Source organism: Miniopterus schreibersii (assembly GCF_964146895.1).
Source record: "Miniopterus schreibersii genome assembly, chromosome: 6".
NCBI classification, from domain to species: domain Eukaryota; kingdom Metazoa; phylum Chordata; class Mammalia; order Chiroptera; family Miniopteridae; genus Miniopterus; species Miniopterus schreibersii.
The window spans coordinates 30173549-30199356 of record NC_138107.1 but is presented as its reverse complement, the minus strand read 5'-3'; the positions used below and the strand labels follow the sequence as shown (position 1 = coordinate 30199356).

The 25808-nt window shown below is 38.0% G+C and overlaps 1 protein-coding gene across 1 annotated transcript in view; it reads right to left on the bottom strand.

The window, feature by feature from the left end:
* COL19A1 (collagen type XIX alpha 1 chain) overlaps positions 1–25808 on the bottom strand; it is a 284762-nt gene that overhangs the window by 193126 nt on the left and 65828 nt on the right. Inside the window, exons 11-12 of the mRNA XM_081141246.1 lie at positions 12521–12565; positions 10109–10153 (exon numbers count right to left, since the gene is read on the bottom strand). Coding sequence (XP_080997372.1) covers positions 10109–10153; positions 12521–12565 — 90 coding nt within the window. The remainder of the gene's footprint in view (positions 1–10108; positions 10154–12520; positions 12566–25808) is intronic.

The following is a 25808-nucleotide window of genomic DNA, read 5'->3' as shown; positions in this document are numbered from 1 at the left end:
TTCCCCAGGTAGGGGAAGTTTTCTGTAATTATTTTTTCAAATAGGTTTTCAATTCCTTGGTCTCTTTCTGCCTCTTCTGGCATCCCAATATTACGAATGTTGGGCCTCTTGAAGTTGTCCCAGAGGCTCCTTATACTATTTTCATATTTCTGGATTCTTTTTTCTTTTGGCTCTTCTGGTTGGGTGTTTTTTGTTTCCTCATGTTCCAAATTGCTGATTTCATTCTCAGCGTCCTCTACTCTACTGTTGATTCCATGTAAATTATTCTTCATTTCAGTTTGTGTAGCGTTCATTTCAAATTGGTACTTTATTATGTTATCAATTTTCTCAGTTATTTCCCTAATAGTCTGCTTAAACATCCTTATAACCAAAATTCTGAACTCTCTGTTAGCTTGCTTGGATCTATTTCATTTAGTTTCTCTTCTAGAGACTTCTTCTGTTCTTTCCTTTGTGACATGTTTCTTTGCCTCCACATTTTGGCTGCTTCCAGGTGTTTGTTTCTATGTATTAGGTAGAGCTGCTATGTCTCCTGGAATTTTTAGAGTGGCTTTGTGTAGTAGGTGTCTTGTGGGGTCCAGTGGCTCAGCCTCCCCGGTCACCTGAGCTGGGCCTTCTAGGTGCTCCCCTGTGTGGGCTGTGTGCACTGTCCTGTTGTAGTTGAGCCTTGGTTGCTGTTGGCGTCCCTGGGAGGAACTGACCCCCAGGCCAATCAGCTGTGAAGACCAGCTGCAACTAGAGCCAAAGAGGTGCTGTGCTGGAGACACCCCTATGGAGCAGGATTTACTTCAGTGGAGCTTTGGTGTTCACCAAGTGCATCCCTTGAGTGTGTCACTCATGGATGTGGTAGGGTTGTAATCCAGTGTGGTCGAGTCTGACCACCAGGTGCACTGTCTCTGGGGCCTCTGGGGAGGTGCAAAGTCAGCCTGTGCCAGTGCCTTGCCCAGGGCCACCCAGCATGAGCCACACAGCAAACCGTAGTTGGCTGCTACTTATGCTGGGCTTGGTGGTGTCCAGGAGAGGCCAAGCTATGAGCCAGTGCAGGCTGCCGCTAGTGCCAGGCCCGGGGCCGCTTATCAAGCTGTATGGGGCCCGCTGCTGCTTGTTTGAGAGATTTTAGGAAAGTCCTAAGCATGAGGCTCCAGAGGCCACTTGCACAGAAAAGCCCCTGGAAATGCCTGGATGAGCCTGCAGGTGGGGAGGGGCGGGGCCTCTGGGAATCATGGGGCGGGGCCAAAGGTGGGAGTCAGGTGCTGGCGATTCAAACATGGCGCCCGCCTGCCGGCTGTGTGTGGGGAGGACTCGCCAAAGGAGCCATGGCCTCCGCCAGCCCTTCTGCCTGGGAGGAAGCCGCCCCTCCGCCTCTCGCCCGGATCCCAGGCAGGTTAGTTCCTCCCCGAGTGTCCCAGGTCCTTTCAGGCTGCTGCCCGGCGCTGGGCTCAGAGGGAGCGCGTCTGAGTGAGTCCGTGTGAGGGCCCTTTAGAGGAGCTGCTGGGCTCCCGCAGCCTCCGCGACCCTCAGCCACAGTCCCCGCTGGTTTCACAGCCCGGAGTTGTGGGGACGTCTCTTCCCAGCCCTAGAGCCCTGGGCTGGGGCCTGCTGTGGGGCTGGGACCCCTCGCTCCTCCGGGAACCCCCACCGCTGAGATTCCCTCCCAGGTTTCAGCCGCGGCACCGGGTGTGGGCCCGCGGCGAGTCTCCGATTCAGCCCCTATTCGGTCCCAATCCACCCGCGTCTGCGCCCCTCCTACCGGTTTCAGTGCTTCTTCAGTTCCCTGGTTGTGGGGCTTCTGTGCAGCCAGATCTCAGGAGGCTCTGCGTGATGGTGGTTCTGTATTTTAGTTGTAATTTTGATGTGGTTGCGGGAGGCGGCGGGTGCAGCTGTTACCTGCGCCGCCATCTTGTTTCTCCTCCTCGGTTGCTTCTTGTATATGCCCTGGCCAGGGATCGAACCCGAAACCTTGGTGTATCGGGCAACGCTCTAATCAACGGAGCTACCCAGCCAGGGCCACAGCCAGCTTTCGAGAGGGTTTTCTGGATGCTCTCATCTGTAATTTACTCTTCAACAAACTCCAACTTGGCATCTACCCTCGTTATTCCACTGAAAATACCTTTGCCAAAGTCCCCAAGGATGTATAGGGACAATTCATAGTATTACTTTATTTGACTTCTACATAACATTTTGAACATTTGAACATTCACTTTCTTCTGCTTGGCAACACGCTGTACTTGTTTTCCCAGTCCCCCAGATGCCTCTTTCCATACTCTCCTTCCTTTCTGAATGTTTAGGTTTCTGCACTCCCAGTCACAGGCTTTCTACCTCCAGCCCCTCTCCTTAGGCGGTCTCACCCTCCCACTGCTAGGTGCTGACTGCCCCCACTTGAACCTGCATGCACACTTTTTCTGAACTCCAGCTCAAGTCTAATTACATGCGTGATGTGCCTCTCAAATTCATGGTGTAAACCCCCATCCAAATGTGTTCCTCCTCCAAAGCTCGATGGCTGGAAATGTGACAGTAATCCCTATCACCACTTTCTCTCTCATCCCCAAATCACCAAAATCAGTTGATACTATGTCCAAATTATATTTCAAATCTGTCCACTTCTTTTCATTCTACCAAAATTGCAATCAACTATCATCTCTTGCTTGATGACTGCAGAGGTCTCCTTAATAGTCACCCTACATGTACCCTTTCTCTCCTGCATCTTTCTCCAATCCACAGCAAGACATGAAACATGAAAAAAATTAAAATAATTGGAATAAAGCAGCAAAAATTATTATGTGTATTTCCTATAATACTATCATCTATATCCCATTTCTTTCAACTGAAAAACTAATAAAATTAATAAAATTAGCAAGTAGAGCCAACAAGAAAATTAAGTAAACTCACCAGGCACTTAATAAAGATACAAAAATCAAGAGCTTTACCATATATCAGCAATACCCACAGTTCTACGGCTGCCTATTATTTTCTTCTCATGCCACACCCCCCTCTTAAAAATCCCACACACTGTCTGTCAGTCAGTGGAGCTGACTGCAGGGCTCTCCAGACACAGGTGATTGGACCAGATGTGAGTCAGTTAGATTCTCTATATTCACGATGGGGACATGAGACCCAGAGACCACAGATTTTCATTAGCCCTGGATTGAATAAAGTTATGCAAACTGAGGGACAAGGCTGCCATTTTGGCGTGGTCATTCAACACTAAGTTTACACATGAGCCAGCAGAGTCAGGTTGCAAGACAAGCAAGAGAAAAGAGCAGTTTCCCAGAGAAGAGAAATCATTCAGCCAGAGAGGAAGAGAGAATGCAGAACTGTCTAGGTTCTTAAGGGTTTTTTAGTTCCTGATTCCAACCCCTCTGACGTTCAACCACCCTCTGCTACATCCCAAATCAATATATATATTTAACATAAACCAAAATACCAATGCATCTAGGTTGTGCATATGTGTAAATGTTTAATGTGATGTAGTTAAACAAATACAAGATCTAAAGAAATAAAAAGTTAAATAGAATATTTATTGATCAAAAAGTTGGTAAACATGTAAAAATGTAATACTTTAAATTAGGTTAGAATAAAGATGCAACTACTACTCATAAATGTGTAAACTGATTTAAAAAAAAAACTTTCAAGGAAGTAATTTGAATATATGTATCAAGAACTTTTAAAATGTCCATAATTATCAACCCAATAATTCTAGTTCCTGAAATCTAGTTTAAAGGAAGAACAAAAGATGTGTTCAAAGATACCTGCCAAAGTATGCTCATTCTGCATTATATGTACTAGCTAAAACAGACAAATTTTAAAAAACAAGGACAAATAGGACAGGCTTAAATTTCCAAAATGAAATGGTCAAATAAAATATAGTATGTCCATATAGTGAAATATTATGTAATTATTAAAAATAATACTTCAAAAGACAATTTAATTCTCATGAAATATTACAGCCCTTGATGATAATTATCCGCTGTTTCATGTCTCTCCTTTTTTTACACTTTACTTTTTCTATAACTCCTATTAAAGATGCAGCAATAGAGGGCCAAGCTTATTTCACATAGAGTTATTCACTAGCACTATAAAGAATTAAAAAATGACACGTGATCAGTAATGACTCACGTAAAGCCTCTTGTTTGGTTATGGAATCACCATTACACTTTCCAATTTCCTGTTACCACGGCTAATTAAAAGTTGGCATGGCTACTCCCATAACAAATTGGCATGGCCACTGATAAATTTTTGTGATTTTTAAAATCATAGTTATTATTCTACTCCATCTGTTCTCTTCATTTTTCAAGTCAGCTGTCAAATTAAACAAGCAAGCCTTTCTCAAAGTTGTAGGAGTTTTACATGTTACCAGGGTAAATGAAACAATTGCATAACATACTGTTGAGTGGAATTCTACAAGGTGAACCAAGAACAGAATTCACAGGAAGTAAGGTGATGTGTTAACAGTGATGATAGGAAAGTGCTATATTTATAACAGTATTTAACATTCTTGCATTAGTTTTGAATATGAGGCATAATTGCCAATAAAGTTTTAATAGTGAAATCCTAAAAATAATCTCAATTCTGACCACCTGTCTTTTCCAGTTGTAGTCTCCTTTTTACTTTAGCTAAAATTAATAAGCACTATGTAAAAGTACTAAATCGCTTCTTGGTTTAATTATTTGTAATATTTCCCTATTCCCATTTCAATTATAAATTTTATTTTTCTATAATATTTTCCTATTACATATAAAGCATCTCTACCATTTCAAACAGAAAAAGACCTTTGACACAGTCTCCAAGTCCCACTATGTACACATAGTTTTAAAAATTATACTGAGAGTCATGGGCGAAGGAGAAGAATAAATATTCTAATAGCTAAATCTATTCAACCTTTTTACTCTGGAGTTTGTGATATGAAAATAAAAAAAATTATCTCATTTGTGTTTAATTTATTACAAAAGTGGCCTCATTGTTCACCCCTTCATGTAGCCATACCTCTTGCAATTTTGCTGCATCAAGAGGTGGCATCAATTTTCCTACTCCTTAGATCTTGACTGGGTTTGGAACTTGTTCTGGCCAAGTGAGTGTGGCAGAGATGATGGGATGCTAGCTCTGAGCTGAGGGCCTCAGAGGCCTTAATTGTTTCTGCCTGCCTTTATCTTGAGGACAAGAACAGGATAATTGTTGGAGGATAAGGAGACATGTTACCTATCAGAAGCCAATCTGGACCAGCCACCCTCAGCCAATCTGCCAGCTGAGAAGAGATATATAACAAACTGAATAAGACTAGCTGAGACCAAAGAATTGCTGAATTAACTCCAGTCTAAATTGCTAACCCATAGAATCATCAGCTAGGTAAATAAATATTGGTTTTAGCCATTGGTTTTGGGGATGATTTGTTATACACCAGTAGCTAACTAATACACCCTCCTGTCTTTTATTTACTTATTTAGAAAGAAAATTAGGAAGTAGTATTAGGCAAATTAAAAAAGTAGACATAATTATATAAATCTGTTTTCCTCATAATATCAATATTTACATTTTTCATATTTTGACTGTTGGGGATATTAACATTTATAAGCACTTTTTATTTATGAGGTATTATTTAACTCTTACAATGATCCCACAAGGTAGGAATTATATTTATTTTATAGAAAAGGAGGCTAAGGTAAAGAAAGCAAGGAAAATGTCCAGATTCACACAGCTGGCATGACAGATGGATGGGAACCTGGAATACAGGAATATATGAATCCATTTATTCTATGATGGGTCACAATCAAATCCACAATTTAACTGTCAAGTCTAGGCTCTTTGGGGAGTGGTATTTTAGAAACTAGACATACGTGCTCCCTAGATACTGCCCCCAGAATATTCTGAAGAATAGTTTATGCACATTTTATATAATAACTCACTTGGGTTGCTTCTCATTAACTAACAAAATTTAAATGGCCAAAATATCATAGTTATCCTTTCAAATTCTCAATTCAAGTTCTATGTGCAATTGCTATAATAACAACTGAATGAAAAATTCACTTCTATGAGTAAGTGAAACTATATTCCAGTGTAAAAGGTCTTGATTTATTTGAAGCCATAATTGTTCCCAGTAGCAAATGATTGACTATAATCATTTGCTATTTGACTATAATAATTGATATTTAATGCTAAAAGTAAATATTTTAGTGACTTATTAGAGGGCAAAATCATGCATTTGTGGAACTAGTATAAAAATAGTCTCAACTCCTAACTTTGGTTGTGTCACAGGTGCTGATACATGTTTAATACTTAAAAAGCAACTTAGTGCTGATTTTATGCATGTTGTGTCTTCTGCCTTTGAAGGTTGCTTTGGAAGACGTGATGGGGAAATGGAAAATGCTTACTGGAAAACGTCCTTAACTATTTTATGGCTTAATCATGCACTTCACTTTCTAGTCAAGTGATTATTGAATAGCAGCAGCACTGAATCCATTTCCTGTTATACTGTTGTGAAGATTTGCTACTACATATGCCCATGTTCACTTAAATGTCACTACTGAGTGAACTAAAATCGACAACACTTTACCTAGAAATTGTAGGGGAAATGTCAGGAAAAGTGTGGCATGAGCAGCAGTTACCACTTGTTTCTTTCTCACTATCAAATTATATTGAACAATAAAGGTCAGTGGAATCCCATTTAACACTGAAGAAATTAGTTTTTAAAGTGAGCCAGGGCTTGAATGACAACATAAAAGTATGACAATTTTAAAAGCAAACTAAATGACATTATTTGAAGTAATTACCTAAAGCTATTGAATGCTGTACTAAAGCAGATATTTTCATCTGCTTTTTATCTGCAGCTTCTTTTCATAAATGTAACTAAGTAATATTCCTATTTTCATAAAGACCTAAAGTAAAAAACTCATTCTCAGGGTTTAGGAATGATGATCATTTCCATGAACCCCTGCTAAATGGCCTTTTTCTAATATGACATTCAGAGTCTAGTTCATGCAGTTACATTTGGTCCTATAACAAGAGTTTGCATCATTGCCAGGAAGGCTGACAGCAGGGGATAGCTGCCACCTCTGTTAACTAGTAGCAGTTGCCCACGCAACACCTACAGCAATACTGAAGTAACCTAAGCAAAATCCCCCCAAGAAGGGATGTTTAAGGTCACTCCCCTAGAAGCAGAGAAACCAGAAGCCAGACCTCGGCTGCGGGACTATTCCTGGGCCAGAATATAGGCCTCGTCCCTCCTGCCTCGTGAACGATGCTGTTCATGGAAGGATCCCTGAGCTGGGCTCACCTGGCTCTGCCGGCCAGGAATGGGGCAGTGGAATGTGATCGTCCTTTACATCTAAATGATAATCCAGACCGCGATAAACCGGGACATAGCTGTGCCCTGGGAGATTCCTGACAGCATAAGTAACTAATTTTTGAGAGAATGAACCACCCCTTCAATTAATTTTTTTCTTGAGAACTGACTCAACTGAATTGTGTTTGCTCAGGTACTATATGGTGAATTTCTGCCCTGGTAGAAGTTGCTATCAACTGAGGAATATACTTTAAAGTGAGGTCCTCTATTCTTGTTTAAGTTCCACGGGTTCTTCTCTGGACTAACGGCAACATGCTCAACACCCTGAGGAACTACTTATTCTGACTTCAGAGTTAAACTGGCCTGAGGGCTAGTTTTCGAGCCATAATGAAAAGCAGCAGATTTCTCTACTTGGTTTATAATGGGTTATAGAAACAACACCTGAGAATCATCACATAGTATTTTATCTTTGACAGTTAATATAATTCTTTTTGGATCAGTAGCCATCAGCCTTTGGTAGATATGATATCTCTGAAAAACTTTCTGAAATGTTTTATTTTGTAACTAGTGAATTTCATCATTCAAAACGGTCAAATTTTGTTTTAAATTACTGTTTACATTCTATATTATTTTATATTAGTTTCAGGTGTACAGCATAGTGGTTAGACGATCATATACTCTACAAAGTGCCCCCCTCTATTTCTAGTACCCACCTGAAACCGTACATAATTATAATATTATTGACTATATTCCCTATGCTGTACTTTATATTCTGTGACTATTTTGTGACTACCAGTTTGTACTTCCTAATCCCTTCAATTTTTGACCCAGCTCCCTAATGCCCCTTCCCTCAGGTAACCATCAGTCTGATCTCAGTATCCACGAATCTGCAAACCAATCAAATTTTAAACATAGTAAAGGCCACGATAAGGTAATTAAAAAAGAAAGGTAGGTCTTATAGTAATTATAAACTCAGTTTGCTACAAATAATTGAAATTCAAATTAGATTGTCTTTGTTCAGAAAAGGAATTCTGTTGTTAGCAGCCCAAGAATCTCATGCTGGTGTCCCACAAAAGTGAGGACTTTACGTACTTTTCTTGTTTAACCTAGAAACAAAAAGTTTATAATCTAGAACAAAAAGATGACCTCAATTATTTATCTTATAAAAAATACATGTGGTTAAAATCAGAATAAATAGCATGCAACACTGAAAAAAAATGTGGTAAATAATCAAAACAGAGCATTTTTTTTTTTACCATAAGTGTTGGTATATGAATCTTACATCTCACTGTAAATCATTTGAATTGCAATTCTCATTCAAGGGATTGTCTTTATTTGATGCTTTATTTCTTCCCGATATCTCAACCATCCTCCATAAATATTTCCACCTTATGGTGAAATTGACTATATGAAGGCAATAGTTCATTGATATAAAAAATTAGAAGGGATACCTTTGAAGTCAAATATATTGAATGTTTTTGTATATAGAGCCTGTGAGAATCAATTTATTACTGAGCAAAGCCAACTATGTATAAAAGTATCGAAGTAGCCACTAAGATTTTAGTGAGATGGTGACTTTAAATTATAGAAAATATGTCTGTTTTCCGCGCGTATTCCTACAGGTAAAATTCCATTAAATGAAACACGATTGTGTGTAAATAAAGCATTTATTTGAAGGCATGGCCTTGCAATCAATGCCTGTTATTCTAAAGCAAAAATATGCAAGAGATTCTTTAGAAGAGAGAACCCACTTTTTAAAATTGTCATCATTTAATTATCCTCAATTATATGATTATTATATGGCTATCTTGTTATCTCCCTCACAGTTCTGTGAGGAAAAGTAATTATCCAGTAGCTTACAACATGTGCAATTTGTCTTATAGTTAAAGTAGATGCTCATTCTGTCTATAAATACTTATTGAAGAGGCAAATAATTGATTACCACCAAGAAGACTAATTATCTATTCTAATTTGAGATTATCTATTCCCCTTTCTAGGCCTCTTGGCTGCCCAATTACATGACATTTTATGAGACAAAGGGATGGTACTGTTTTTGTTCTATTTAAAAATAAAAGTAGACTTGTGAAATGCAGAAGGATTCGAATGTTTGTCTGAAGTGAAATTTTAAATACTAAGGCACTTCCTAACCTCTGTACTTTCAGTAGAAAGCTGTAGATTTGAGATGAAAAAAAGATTGCTTGAATATTGGGTTAACTGCTTTCCTCAGCTCCCAAGTGGCTGTCTCCATATGGTTTTCTTTGACTCTGGGACTAGTCACCAATAACCATGTGGAGTTTTAGGAGTTCACTGTAACTCAACCTAAGATATTGCACAATCCTTGTGGTTTTTCTATTCCTTGCCCATGCCATGACCATCCCTGTATTAAACTCTTTCAAACTAGTCTATTTTGAGTGCTCTGTCTCTTTCCTGTTGGACCCTAGTATAGCTAGTTCTTCTTACTCATTTCCTCAGGAAAAATTCCACTAATAAACCAAATGTTTATTTAAACAAAGCATTTATTTAAAGACATGGACACAGTGCATCAATATCACAAAAGTGTAATGCTTAATAAATGTCTGAATCATTTATATATTGATGGAATGTATTCAACTAGAAATGTCTAAATATAACAACCATCCAAACCTGTTTAGAAAGATTTCTGACAAACATCAATATATCAAGTCTACCTTACTTGAAAAAAATATTTTAAATCATTTCTATAAATTTATTGAATTGCTTATATGAAAGCACAGAACAAATTAGATATTCCACTTGGAAATATTTTCAAGAACACAATTTATTTTTACAAATGTGTATGTAAAGAGGGATATTTACCTTTTCACCAATTTCTCCTTTGCTGCCTTCAACACCTTGCTCTCCCTTAGAAGAGAAATATAATGTGTATAATACTAGGAATACTACTTTTAACACATGTAATTATTACACTAATTATTATAACATTTATAACATTGAAAAAATCAATAATTATAAAGACCATTTCTAAAATGAAAGCTCTAAACCAATATTAAGTTACACAAAATTTAAACATTCCTAAATACTGAAGGAATAATTTTTCTAGGGTATAAGCTATAGCTTCACTACTGCCAATGAAATTCAATCTCCATAAAACTTAATTTCTCTCTATATAGTTCCTTTCTCATAGGTGGTTTGAGAATTGAATGCATCAACATAGTGCCTGGCATAGACTGAGTCATTATTGTTACCACTTATTTCGCTAGATCCAGTAGAAACATCCTTCTCAAGCCGACGTCTATGACTCCGGTTCTGGTGAGAGCTGTGTGATAAACTAGCTCAAGTTTGAATCCCAGAGTTCTGGCACCAGCTCTGACGCCGGCATCGTGCTCTTGGTCACCCAGATTTCCTGCCTCTCAGTCACAGGAAGGGGATTTGCTCTCAATCACATTTATTCTAAAAGGTATAAGTCCCCTGTTCTTCAGCTAAACCCAATTTGATCTGACAAACATATTTTCCCACTTAATTCTGCACAGATATTTATACTGATGATGTTTCATTCATTCAACAAATATTCTTCGAACACCAAATACATGTCAGACATTTATGACAACATAGCCAGCAGGTAAGTACAGGGAAGAGCCATACTCACCCCTCCACCCATAAGAAGCACTTAGCAAACGTTTCCTGAGTGCACTAAGACAAGGGATGAAGGGATTCTTACCTCCAGTTTTTTTCTTATTGTAATGCTACAATGAGGTAACACTTAATATAATTAAAATTCATGTTTAAAAAAGATTGCCAGCTTTTACTACATAAAGTCTCTTCGTGTATATTCTATATATAACATAGAATCAAATGTATGTGTATGTGTATATGTCACATACAAGATTAAATAATTATTTATGCTTCATCTACCCTCAAAAAAGGTAGGTATCAGAAAAGAAAATAGGTCAGTGTTTGGGTATATGTGCCACTGAATGCATGGCCTATCTTTTTTTCTACCATTTTCCCTAAAACATAGACTTTAACTTGATCTGTTAATTCAAACTGACATAGAAGCTGCTAAACGCCCCAGTACCTCAGCCACAATGACAGCATGGTGCAGCCACCACAAACAGCTGCTGGAAAGTCCAGAACTATTTCCCAGCAGATAAATCTGCACATCCCTTGGCTTGTAACTTGACTTGCAGAGGCAGCACATGCCGTAGCAATGGGTTTTGTCTAGAGCTCCCGTGAAGAAATTCAGACACTTGCTAATTCATCGCTGCCAGCTCAATCTGATCGTCTTTATCAAGCCAAGGAAAGGGAGATTTTTTCAAAAACTGTAACTATAAATGCATATCTTTTTGAATGGTAATTTTTAGCTACGGAGAAAAACCTAGATGCAACAGTAACTTCTGTTGCTAAGACCTGTAAAACTTATCCAGAGCATAGAAATTATATGCTTGGCTTTGGTGGGCATCCACTGCTGCGTCAATAATGCTCTCCCTTGTGGTGGGATGATCTGGGTGGCATGACAGGCAGCTGGCCCCTCCTGAAGTGGCTCCCCATCCCTCCAGGAAACTGGAATAGACCAGCCTCTGTGTTTCCAGTAATACTGATCACACACACGCATACTCCTTCCCAGGAGGAAAGGAAGCTGTTGGACAGTCAAGGGGTAAAAGTGAAGCTCACCTTGGTTAAGAGAAAGATACCTGGCACAGAAAGGAGGCTCACTGATGCAAAAACCCTTACTCACTATGAACTTATCATTCTGAGTGAGGGGTACTTATGAAGAGGTTAGTTGCAGCATATTTGTAGTATTTAATAATTTGTCATTGTAATTATTATGCTTAGCTCAATCGGGGATCTACAAAAAGGAACAGAAATAAGAAATAACCAAATACAATTGAAGGTAGTAAAAACTGTTCCATTCTTCATTTTAGACTCTGTCAAATAACAGTGAAAACGTTCCCAGAGCAGCTGTGTCCACTCCCATGGCCCCTAGAAAGCATCATTGTTGGGGTCTCTGGAGAAGCCTGTTGCCGAAACTGTGATAAAGTATCTCCTAAAGCGGTTGGTCCCTTTGAGAAGGGATTGCTTCTACGGGCTCTCTTTGGAAAGACTGAGAAGCGTTTTTTCTTTGGAAAGATTAGTTAGTGGCTTTCTAAGTCTTTCAGGGAATTCAGTTTCATCAAATGCATTTCCTGACTCTTCACTATATTATATACAAATTTAATTTTGAGGATGTTAAAATTCTTAACTTATATGAAACATTCAAAAACTCTTTACCTTTTGACCAGGTAAGCCTGGAACTCCATGTAAACCGTTTTCACCCTAAAGGAAGTACACAGAATAAATGCTATTAGCTATAAAAAACAAATAAGTAAGAAACTTTTGCAGTCTTTAATAGCTAGCTCTAATGTTTCAGGGAAAGGTAACCTAATTCAAGTGCAGGGTGCTTTCCATCTCTCTCTTATCTCATGAATCCAGGATTAGTACTTCCATTTAGAAAAATAGGGAAATGGAGACTCTGAGAGGTTCAGCAACATGCTCATGGTCACCCAACTGGTAGCATTACCTGAGATGTGAACTGAGGTTTTTGACTCTATAGCCCACCTTTTCTCACATGCTACTCAGTATCCCTTATTTCATCTTCTCTTTCAATATTATAGTCAGACATAGGCTTTCTAAGGGCCAGACACTGTACTCATAACAAACCTATCAGGCAGATGCTATTACTATGACCACATATTACAGGTGATTACACAATCAATAGGAGATAGAACTGAAATTCGAACCCACACACTCCAGCTCTGTATACCTAACCACCACCCTAGACTCTCTCATAGAAAAGATTTAATTCTGGTTTGTAAGTGATCTCTTATCTAAAATCTGAATCTATCTATCATCTATCTATCTATCTATCTATCTATCTATCTATCTATCTATCATCTATCATCTATCTATCTATCTATCTATCTATCTATCTATCTATCTATCTATCTATCTATCTATCTTTCTATCTATCATCTATCTATCTATCTATCTATCCATCATCTATCATCTATCATCTACCTATCTACCTATCATATATATGTGTGTGTGTATATATATATGTATATATATACACATATATGAGCATGTTTTCTTTCTTGCTTTTATCTGTTGATTGCCTTTAGATCAATTTTGAAGACATACCCAATGCCACTTTAGTTGAAACAATTACTTGGGAGAATTTTTAGTTCCTTCCATTCATTGTGCTCCTGTCTTGGGTAAAAAGGTTTCTAGCAGATGCCAATCAGTTTCCATTACTGGAATTCATGGGTCATCTCTCTGACAGGTCTGGTTTGTAAACAGTACACCAGCTAGAATGAGATACTCCTGGGAGGATGTGCATGTTCTCAATAGAGGCTTAGGAATTTAGCTGCTTACAGGAATTGACTTTGGCTCCTGAGTTTCAGGTATAAACAGCTCAAAATAAACTAACAATTCCACTGACCTGTCACGTTCCTAGCAAACATAATTAATTTTTAAGGCATTACCTAAAGTTAGATATCATTTCTTAGAATTCCTTAAATAAAAATTAAACTATATGAAGAAAAATATTGCATTTTCAAACTTTAAAAATATGTATATTCTATCTAAATCTAAAGAGGTCTTTAGTTTTTCATTAATTGATTCATTTACAGAGGTGTACTGCTATATACAAACATATTATTGTAAAGACTAGGCAGTTTTTTTTAAATCCTCACCTGAGGAGTGAGCATATTTTTTCCACTGATTTTCAGAGAGTGGAAGGAAGAGGGAAAGGGGAGAGGACGGGGAGAGACAAATATCAATGTGAGAGAAACACATCGATTGATTGCATCCCACATGTGCCCCAACCAGGGGCATGGATCGAACCTGCAACCCAGGTAAGTGCCCTTGACTGGGAATCGAACCTGCGACCCTCCCTTGCACAGGCTGACGCTGTAACCACTGAGCGATGCTGGCCAGGGCAAAGACTAAGGCTTTTTTAGATCAGATTAAATTATCTAAGTGTTCTGCAGTAAAACGGCTATTATCAGAGTATATACCAAACACTAAAGGCAACATTTTGTTGCTAATGTCATTAACTGTTGAAGCATCAATAAAATATAATGTGTATATTCATGGAACAAATATGCTTGTATTATTTAAATTTTTGTTGTATTTCTAGACCTCAGGTATCATACAAATGTATTAAGAACTTCCAATTTCATTTGATCGAGAAATTGTAAAAGTACATTAAGTATTTGATGCCAGGGAACATTCTATGGAAATTAAGCATCTGTTACTCATCAGAGAAATATGTCCACTTGTCCACAAAGAGCAGAATTATTTTCATCTGTTGGTTCAATATAATGTTTTATATCATATTACAAGTTACACATGATAACAAGATATGGCATGTAATCGAGTAAGGGACACTGATATAGTGTACACTGCCAAAAATACTTTCTGGGGGGAAAAAACAAGTAGTGACAATATCTCCTCTTTTTCTTTGCTCACAGCCCACTCCTATGTACCATGTGCTCTGAGTACTCACACCTACAGTCCCACCTCTGGCACATGTCAGGTTAGGGTTACACCCAGACAAACTGTTAACTGGGTACCAAAATTCTATAAAGTTGTGATATTAAGAACATTTCTCTCTTTAATAGACATGGTTTTGGGGTGTTTTTTGTTGCAATTAAAATGTGTTTTCTTGTGGCCAGTGTTATTCAGTTTCGGCTCTTTCTTGACTAGAAGTTTGTTTTGTAAACATAGTTCTAAACTCCAAGATAACTCAATGGTCACTTTGGGGCCTTTACTTCGATAAGAAATGAGTCGATTTCACATGTCACACAAACATGTGGAAGATTTTGAGATATTGTTGAAACTTTTGAAGTTTAAAGTTTACAACTTTGGTATTCAGAAACTTTGGTATTATTTTCTCCTTACTGATTTTCTTATTTTTTTAATTGATTTTTAGAGAGAGAGGAAGGGAAAGCGCACGAGAGAAACATTGACGTGTGAGAGAAACATTGATCGGCTGCCTCCTGCATGCATCCTGACTGGGGATCAAACCCCAACTTTTTGGTGCGTGGGACGGTGCTCCAACCACTGAGCAACACCAGCCAGGGGCTTACTGATTTTCTTGAAGTTAGCAAAGATGTCCTACTAGAAATTTATAATCATTTAAAATCTTCTGTCATTTTCTAGTCTCTATCTCAAAAAAATAGATTTATTAAGTAGCATAAAAGTAAAGAAGGAAATAGTCTTTGAGAACTTAATTTTTTTAACAGATAAATGAATGATGATGTTTCTGCTGGGACTTTATCTAAATGCTGTGTCAACAGATGAGTCCCTCTTTATGCTCACTCTCAAGTGCAGTTTCAAAGCTCTGGTGCCCACGCAATGTGGGGTCAAACTGAATTCCATCTATCCAAAAAATGCCAGTAGACAACTACTGGATGGGAAGACATTAGTTGCTTTTTCTAAACTCTTGTTTTCCCCCTCTCCTCCCAGTCTCAGCACAAGAAAGAAATAAGAAGCTTTTCCTTTGGTTTCCAATCAATGTTTTAGACCATTATTGAAAGAAAATTACAATCAATGTTTCCCACAGGAACCATAGTTTCAAAACTTGTTACTGAGGCATGTTTCCTGTTACAGGTTTTCCATCAAAAGGCCTGTGTACCTTTCCAGTTACAAATTCAGGCTACAGATGGGCAAATGAATACATGTGAATAATATAAAGTGGGGCAAAATCTAATGCTGCTGCGGACAGCATTTTTTTAAATTTATTTTTAAATTTATTGTTGAAAATATTACAGATGTCCTCCCCCGCATTGATCCTATTGTAGCCATGTTGTTACTGTAATACACAGCATGTCTTCAACTACACCCTTTCCAGAATTCAAAGGAACCTCTTTGAGTGCTGTTCACCTGAAATTAATACCAAAAGTGTTGAATGCAAAAAAAAAAAAAAAGAAGAAGGAAGAAAAAGAAAAAAAAGTAGCCTTTCTGAGAAGATTTTGGGGGGGAAATTAAGTGTAATTTAGGGCCAGCTGGTGGCTTTCTGAAAAACTGATTGAAGTACTTTATTTTTACCTCCTTATGATCACTGCCCATTTCCCTGAAGTAAACACAGCTAGGCATAAAAGATGAATTACTAGTTTTCCAATTCATTTGATATTGGAATCAATGTCTTGTTTTATTATGCAGGAAATACATGTTGTCTAAAGGGCACTTGATAAGGAGTCACACTCCCCAGAGCTATCGCTTGCAAACCTAGTACCACTGAGACCAACAAAGAAAGGTAGATTAAGTAAGTAAACAAAAATTTGCTAATAACTAGATCTAAGCTTAGAAAATAGGAAGTTATCTACTATGCTCTGTGTGGGTTTTTTTCTTTAAATAGGCATTCAGCCTTAGATTAAAAGTCTGAGATTCTATTATAACTCTGATTCCATATTTAAAAAATAACAACCTATTATTTCACTTAAAGCAAGTTTTCTAGGAACATAATCTGTATGAATTTAGTGTACACTTAGAAATATATAAATATTTCCCCACTAATTCATATTTATTAAGAGAAAAATTTACTGAAATTGAATGTTGAGTGAAGTAGCTATAAGAAACATCTGCAGTGGATGCCAAAATTCTGGCATGAGAACCAATAAAAAAAATAAGTGGTTAAAAAGAAATCTGATTTTGATTTTGTGTATCATTAACTTGACCTCTACATTTCTGACTAAGTCCTGCTTTATTTGGGATGTAATCTTTGGAAATTGAATTTTTATGTGGTTCTTAAATTGTTGGCACTCAACAATTCAGGAAATAAAATATATACTTCCTTTTTTCCCCAATATCTCATCAATCTGAGTCCTTTTATTTCAAGGAGGAGTATATATTTTTTTCTATTTTCTGGTACTTAATTCCAAGAAATATATTTTCAAGTTAAAATAAATATACTGCATAAGGTTTTAAACTTCAGTCTTTTTGAATTCTTTGTATTTGTTGGATCCTTAATGCAGCCAACACATGGGAATATATTATCACATTAATGCTCAGGATAAGGCAAATTTAAAATATTCTTAATCATAAAATGAATGAGACCTTATTATCACTTATTCATATGGGTCATTTAAAAGAAGGGGAAACCAGCCCATCAAAGGTAATGCATGGTCAACACCAGTCTTAATCATAGTAATGTAAATATGAGGAGTTAGTAAGTAGCAGTTGAACTCAACATCTCCTGTCTCAAAATCCAATGACCTTAGAGTATATGCATGTGTGTGTGCACAAGCATATGCAGGTGCACACACCTAGGAAACAAGCAGGATGGGTATTCTTAATTACAGGAATAAGTATAAATTCATACATTTATATTCACTACCTCCACCAAAGAATCTGTTGAGGCACTGACTCTACTGAAAGTTCATTAAAGTTGGGCAGTTTGCTGTTTAATGTGCATTGTGGAGAACAAAACAAAACAAAATCTAGGTGAGGATACTGAAACAATGTTTTCTGAACCCAAATTAACCTTCCCCAAATTTCTGCCCATAGGTCTCATTGTACACAAAAAGAAATATGAGTCTTGTACATGACATCCCTTTGTGTCCCTATCAAGTCTTCTGCTCAGTAAACCAGTCATTTTTCAAACAATAGTTTGGAGTCCCTTAATATTATGGCCACTGTTCTCTGGGCACACGCTGGTTAGCCACTATGTCTTTTAAAATGTGGCACTCAGAATTCAGCCTATCACTCCAGAAATGGTCTCACATGCACAGAATAGAGACCAGGACTGTCACTGACACACACACACACACACACAGACCCCACATACACCTTTTTAAAAATGCTAACTTGCTTATGTAATATGAAGCTTATAGCCAACTACAACCATTAAGTCTTCCTTTCAAAGACAAATGTGCAATCCTTTATCCAATTAATTTAATGCAAATTATACTAAATTATTTCAATAAAAAAACAAAACAAAACAAAATGATTTTGAAATGGTTTAGAAAGGTAAACACTCCTTTTCATATACAGCAAAGTGAGGGAACTGAGCTTTGGCCGAGGTTGGAGAGCCCATGACAACGCCTGGGCTTGTGTGTAATTGTGATTTTCTCACAGTGGATCTGCCAAGGACAAGAGTTTGGGCTTTTCACTTTGTTGCGAGACTAGCCCGTAAGATAGTTTTTAAGTCAGATGGAAACTTCACAAAAGTACTAGGGAAGCAGAAGTATAGAAATGGACATCGGAATCAAGGACTCTGACAAGTGAAAGACGATTTAAGATATAAAGAGAAGGACAGTGTCATCAGTAAGCTCCTAATTGAGGGCAGTGAGATACCAGTAGCTGCAACTATTTCCTGTCCGGAGTATCCCCGTGCTGAGTAATTTATAGTTCTCCTGCACCGCATATCAGTTACTGCTCCTGGAGCTTACAGGCCTAAAGGCATCGGTTACTTATCTTCAGCCCTGATGGAAATGGCTGTGAAGATACGGAGAAAGAACATTCCTTAGCACTGTTGTAAGAAAGTCAGGTTTTCAAACCTAGTTTGGAAAAAAAGGGTGCAAGGGAAGCCGAACGTGCATGCGCGAGAGCAGAGAGAATAGAGCTCCCCCAAGAGAAAGTGGGAAGGAAATTCGGGAGCTGCGTGCTCCTGTTACACTTCACTCTCAGGTGCTAGGCAGGTAGGAGGGTCTCCGGTCCCCTGTCTACCCGAAGCTTGCTTTTGCAGAAAGTACCGAAGACTCGCACAGAAGCATCGCTGTCCCCCGGGCTCTTACTGAGACCCCCTCAGCAGGGGTTTCTAACAATCACCCTCTATTTCTTTTATCTGGTCCACTTGGGTTCTGGACAACTCAACAAACATTTGTCCAGAAACGATCAGGTGCTAATATGCTGGGCCAGGTGCTGAGGTTACAGGGCTGAGAGAGAAACAAGTCCTTGTTCATTGGGAGCTCATGCTGGGGACAAAGACACAAACTCTATTGAAGATATAAACGAAGTGCTTTGTGAGCAGAGTGAGGGGGGTGTTGAATCTGCCCGGTGGCCAGGGAGACTTCGTGAAAAAGATGCAGTTTTTCTCGAATTTAGTCTCTGTGAAAACACTGTGAATTGTCTGTGATCATCCTCTCAAATCTTCTACCGCACAGTTTCCTTCAGCACCTTATACTCACCGGGTTGTCCCTAATTTGGCTGATGTAGGCCACTTGAAGAAAACTCTAGTATCTGAAATTTTAGATGTCTTTATAAAATACCAGTTATCTTTAAATTCACTGTAGCTCAGCAATCGACACCAATAAAATAATTAGCTGCTAAACTATGCAGAGAAACAGAGTGTGTGATCCTTTTATGGAAATATTGTCATATTTATGTGCTAGATTCTCATTGTGCATTAAACCAAACAGGAGCATTAGCAGCCTAGGTTCCTGAAATCTGGCTAACTGTTTAGCAACTAGAAGTCAAGTGTCTGGGTGCCAGATCCACTGCATGTGTTGAGCTTGTCATCCATCTGTTGTGCTCTCTGCCAACTGCTCTACTTGGGGTGTGAGTGGAAGGCATTAGAAGGGAATAAGAAACCATTAAGAAATAAAATCAACTGCAGAGTGAGCAAGTTTCTTTTTCTTTTTCCTGTCCTTCTATTACCTCTGTCCTTCTCATGTTTCTGCTTATTTTAGTGCTATGTTGTATCAATATACTACCCACAGACGAGACAATTACACGAGACTTACTCCATGTAAAGGCAGGAATTTTTCACTGATAAGTCAAGCTATCATTCTTGTAACTTTAGTAACTGAAGCCAACAAGTCCGTTAACAAAAGTGTTTTCTTTGTGGTCATTTTTTTCTATGAATATCGGTATAATAAGAAATTTCAATCTTGTGTCTAGAGTTGACTATACCTTCATTCATTTCAGAATTTTCTGAAATACAGAAATACACAGGTGCTTCTCTATTTAACAGGCATTTTCTCTAACGTAAAGCTCATAGTTGTTTTTTAGCCTTGACAATTTCATAGGAAGGAAATTGCTCAGTGTTAGAATAAAGTTGGGTTGTCCATTTTTCCCATCCTTATTTAGTTTTGATTCCTTCAAAAGTTGTCACATACAAATAGGTATTTTAACTTTTTTAACTTGGGAAGGACTCAAATTAATTCTGTTTCTGAATTTCAGTGGAAAATTGGGTGAAACGAAATAATAGAGAGAAAAAGCCTAATGAATTTTAAAAATTCTCTAGTTATTTTCAATAAACACCTACAAGTTTCTGAGTCTCTGATGCATTAATGCTGCATCTGGACCCAGGCTGTCGCAGTGTTCATTATAATTCACAGCAGCTACGGGCCTTGTCTGCGTTTCATAAACTGCAAAGCTTCTGCCTTTATTTCCGGAAGCTGCAGTCTTCTCATAAAATGTCTTTTTAAGGGAAAATCAAGATTCAAAGATCACAGCATTTTCATTTTCCAACAGAAAAGAAATACAAAGGCAGTTAGGGAACAACGGATCTGCCCAATTCAGTCTCATCCCCCTGCGAAGACTGAGCGCTTCAGAGTTTACTGTGAAAAGACCCATCATACAAAGCACCTCGTAATGAGGATGGTGAGCCTGACTATTTTTAAGACAAGCACTTGGCAACTCTCTCATCAAGTTATCAGATATACTTCTTAAGTGTGCTTAATGCATATGGCTTTTTACCTCTGGAAGTTCGAATTTTTTAAATAAAGTCATGGTACTAAGTTAAACGCTTTTGTTTCTGATCAAATAAATAGAAAATTTATAAATAGCATATTTGGTGGAGAACATAGAGAATTTTCTAGGGTAGATGCTGAGGTAAGGTTAGCCTGAAGAGTGGGCCGTGATTGGCCTGCCTGGAGGTGGGCGTGCAGGGCAAGTAGGGATCTCCAGAGAGTCAGGTAGGTGTGGGAAGTTTAAAATCATATTTCAAGTAAAATTTTGAATTTGGAAACCAAACAAAGCGAAACCATATTGTTTTCATAACACTTATTTTGGGAGGTAAAACTAGACAAAATCCTTTTATTGGGTGAAAAACATGATGATAATTGGACACAATTTCTGAGGATGACAGAGTCAGAATCCCTAAGGTTAGGTTATTTTTTTTAATATCCCCACTTTTCAAAAAACATATCTGATACATAATATACGTAAAAATGAAATAGAGAATGAAGCAATTTTCCATTTGAAATGCTCACGTAATGAATGCAAGCAGGCTTTAACACGGTGGTGGGCAGGTTCGCACCCAGCGTCCAAACCTTACCTCATTCTCCCCTGCTTGCCATGAGGGTGGGAGCTGTGAGCACATGTGCACGTGCGTGTGCATGTGCATGCATGTATGCCTGTGTGCACACGCGTGTGTGATCTCATTCAATGTCATTCACTTCTCTTGGAAACTGGACCATCCAATTTACTAATTTTGACTGACAGTGGCTTCTGCCCAATGAAGCTTACCAGAATTCACTAGGGACTGATAACTTTAACACCTGCTATACAGAATAGGTTTTCTTATATGAACCCAGAGCAGAAAAGTTACCGAACCTCTTAGGCACAATCCTCGCTGTGCTAAATCAGTGTAAAGGGGATGCTAATTTCTCAGCGGTGTGCTGGCAGTAAGGCCAAATATATCAGGTTAGAATGCCTAGCGCATGAGTATTATAATTATAAAACAACATAATTAAATGCTACAGTTCTTCATCCTCCAAGTCTCCACAACTCCATATTCCATAAATTGATTTCATAATATATGTTGGTTAGTGGGCTATTTTTCTCCCAGGCCTCAGAAGAAAAATGCTGCCTCAGTAAACTAATACTTTGTTCAGGGCCTTGACTTAGAAAAAAACTGTACCGCTGCCACCTAGCCAAACTTCAAAGTTGTAGGTTTATTTTAGAATAATGGGATTTATATAAAGATGACTTAATTTACTACGGCATTTACATTGGATGTAAGCACAGCTAATATACAAATTCTGTTCCACACTGCCCAGAATATGTTTCACTCCACTATTATAAATCAGTTGTCTAGTTTAAATATTAAACCTTAAAAAATAAAGGACTTGCTCTAGCCAGGTGTTCAGTTGGTTGGAGCATCGTCTCATTCCCCAAAAGGTTGCAGGTTTGATTCCAGGTCAGGGCACATACCTAGGTAGGTTGTGGGTTCAATCCCCGGTTGGGGCTCGTATGAGAGGCAACAGATAGATGTTTCTCTCTCACGTTGATGTTTTTATCTCTCTCTTTCCCTCTCCCTTCCTCTCTCTCTAAAAGTCCATAAGAACATATCCTCAGGTAAGGAGAAAATAAATAAATAAATATAAATAAATAAATAATTAATTAATTAATTAAAAAGGACCTTTACTTTGAGAATATTATACCAGAGGTATATGTTTGATGGCATTTTGTATATGTTCTTGCTCCAAGGGGGACAATTCATCTTTTTTTTTACTTTATCTTTTTTTTTTAAAAAATATATATTTTTATTGATTTCAGAGAGAGGAAAGGAGAGGGAAGGAGAGAGATAGAAACATCAATGATGAGAGAGTCATTGATCAGCTGCCTCCTGCACGCTCCTGACTAGGGATCGAGCCCGCAACCCGGGCACGTGCCCTGACCAGGAATCGAACCCTGATCTCCTGGATCCTAGGTCGATGCTCAACCGCTGAGCCACGCCCAGCTGGCATTTTACTTTATCTTTTAACAGAACTCTTAAGCACTTTTATTTCTAAGAAAAAGAACCCCAGGAATTACAAACACTGAAAAGCAGAATCAAAGCGAAGCTCAGGGATGCTGTGTGAGTACTCTGGGGGATGCATATGAAATACATTAAGCCAGCAGTAGGAGATACATAATAATACTTTAAGAACTAATGAATTATCTTTGGAAACTTGCTTAGAAAAATAGAATCATTTTCATCATAAACAATGAAAGTATTTTACTCCAAGCATAAATGTTCATCTTTACAACTTTAACATTTTTGAAATTTTAAAGCTTTTTTTATTTTGATATATCTTCAGTGGAGTCAAATATTTGTAACTTATTAACCATGCCCTCAAGATAACAGTAACTTTCTTATTATTTTTATTTTGTACATATCCATTAGAGTTATTTTAAATAACGGGTAACTTGGGAATTACAGAAGTAAAAAAAAAACAACACTCTTAAGATGATATTTCTTCACTCATGCATTACATCCATTTAACAGCTAAATGAAATAACAAGTTAGAAGCAGGCCTGGTAGCACCAGGGACTGTACCTTAGGAGAGAATGTGGTCAAAGACTCGGTAATTCTACAGATATTGGGAGGGTATTAGCCACCAAGAGGGGTCAATGAAGATGCACGAAATCAGGACCCAAGGGCCAAGCGTAGCCTGATACCACGTTTAGCACCACAGGAAGCTGCATGAATTCTCTAATGGTCTGTGAGGCCCTTTAAAAACTCAAGTAAATTAGACCCAAATAAAACTGCTTAAAAAAAAGAAAACTGCCTGAGGAAACATGAAAGAGTGTTTGCCAGGATAATTTGTGTTGATTTTAGAACACCATAGATACAGCTTTTCTTATCACCTTAAGTTTCTTGGAGACGGAGTCTTCACACAGACACCGAAGCTCACTGATTTTGTGAGACTCACTCCATGACCATTTTGACCAAATGGGCCCCAAGGGCTGTAACTTCTATTCCCACAATTTCTAGGTCCAACCAGTTTGTCAGAAGCTGGTATATTCTTTTATATTCATTGAAGTTTTACTTTACCTAAAGTATAGGATGAATCATCACATAAAATTCTATCTACGAATTTGGGCTTCTAGGAAAAGACACAAAATCTTGAGTTCTGAGTATCGTTTGTCTCTGCAACATCAGGTCTTGCTCCAGTGCCTTCACTCCGCCTCAAATGTCCTCTTTTCTAAGAAACTATTTTTTTAACAGAGAATTTCTTAGCTTACAGACTTAACTTTCCAGCCTGTCGCTTTCTTACTTTCCTGGATGGTCCTTGATTGAGACTGATTTGATCAACTTTTATTATTATTTTTAAATTTCATCTTTACTGTTGAAAGTATTATAGATGTCCCCTTTTCCCCCCCATTGACCCCTCCTATCCAGCACCTGCCCCCGCCTTCACCACACTATTGTCTGTGTCCATGGGTTATGCATATATGCATGTAAATTCTCTGGTTAATCTCTTCCCGCCCACCCACCCCCACCTTCCCTCTGAGATCCCTCAGTCTGCTCCATGCTTCTAAGTCTCTGCATCTATTTTGTTCATCAGTTTATTTTATTCTTTAGATTCCACATATGAGTGAGATCATGTGATAGTTGTGTTTCTCTGACTGACTTATTTAACTTAGCATAATACTTAAATGTAAATGGATTGAACGCTCCAATCAAAAGACATAGGGTAGCTGAATGGATAAAAAAACATGACCTAAATATGTGCTGTCTACAAGAGACCAACCTCAGAACAAAAGACACACAGGATGAGAGTGAAGGGATGGAAAAGATTTTTCCATGCAAATGGAAACGAAGAAGAAGCTGATGTAGCAATACTCATATCGGACAAAACAGGCTGAAAAATGAAGGACATAACAAGGGACAAGAAAGGTTGTTACATAAATCTAATGGGATAGATCCAACAAGAGGATATAACCCTGATAAACATATATGCACCCAATATAGGAGCATCTAAATTTATAAAAAATCTTCTAGAGATCGACAGCAAGACAGTCACACTCGGGGAGTTTAACACCCCACTGACTTCACTGGATAGGTCTTCCAGACAAAAAATCAACAAGGAAACAGTGACCCTAAATGACACACTACATCAGATGGATGTAATTGACATTTACAGAACATTCCACCTCAACGCTGCAGAACACACATTCTTCTCAAGGGCACACAGGACGTTCTAAATGATTTGATCAACTTTTGACTGGTTGAGCCTGTGGGTTACTTCATCCAGCTCTCATATTGAAGGCAGTCTGCTGACAGTGCCTTTCCAGAAGTTGAAAGCCTCCTCCCAGTCAATCAGTAGCAGTTTATACCTGGTTTTCCCAAATAGGACCCAAGAGAGGTCACTTTGGAGCACTGAAATTAGTGGTATTTTATACCAATCTTAGTAAATTTTGTTTCAAAGTATCCCAGGGGAGTTTTATTCTCCTTTCCCATAATTCATTGTGTAAACTTATATAAATCTTACTTTATAAAGAGAAGTAAAAGAAGTTCAATAATATATTTTATAGTCCAAGTACTCCAGTGATTCTGTATTTGGCTTTATAAAAATAAAAGTTCCATATTCAAAATAATTTGAAAAATCCCAATGATCTGAAATCTATACAATCAGATTGCTATGATATATTTTAGGAAGAGATTGGTGGAATAAGTCTATAATGCTAATTTGGATTGGGGCAATCTCTTTAGGAGTTAAGGGAAGTATTGAGTAGTATTCTCTAGGAGAAAAGGCATTTTGAAGGAATTAGATTGTTTTAAAGACGTATTTGAAGGAACTTTTACTTATGATGAAGAGTCTTCAATTAATGTCATTAACAAGCTTAAACAAGAGGCTAC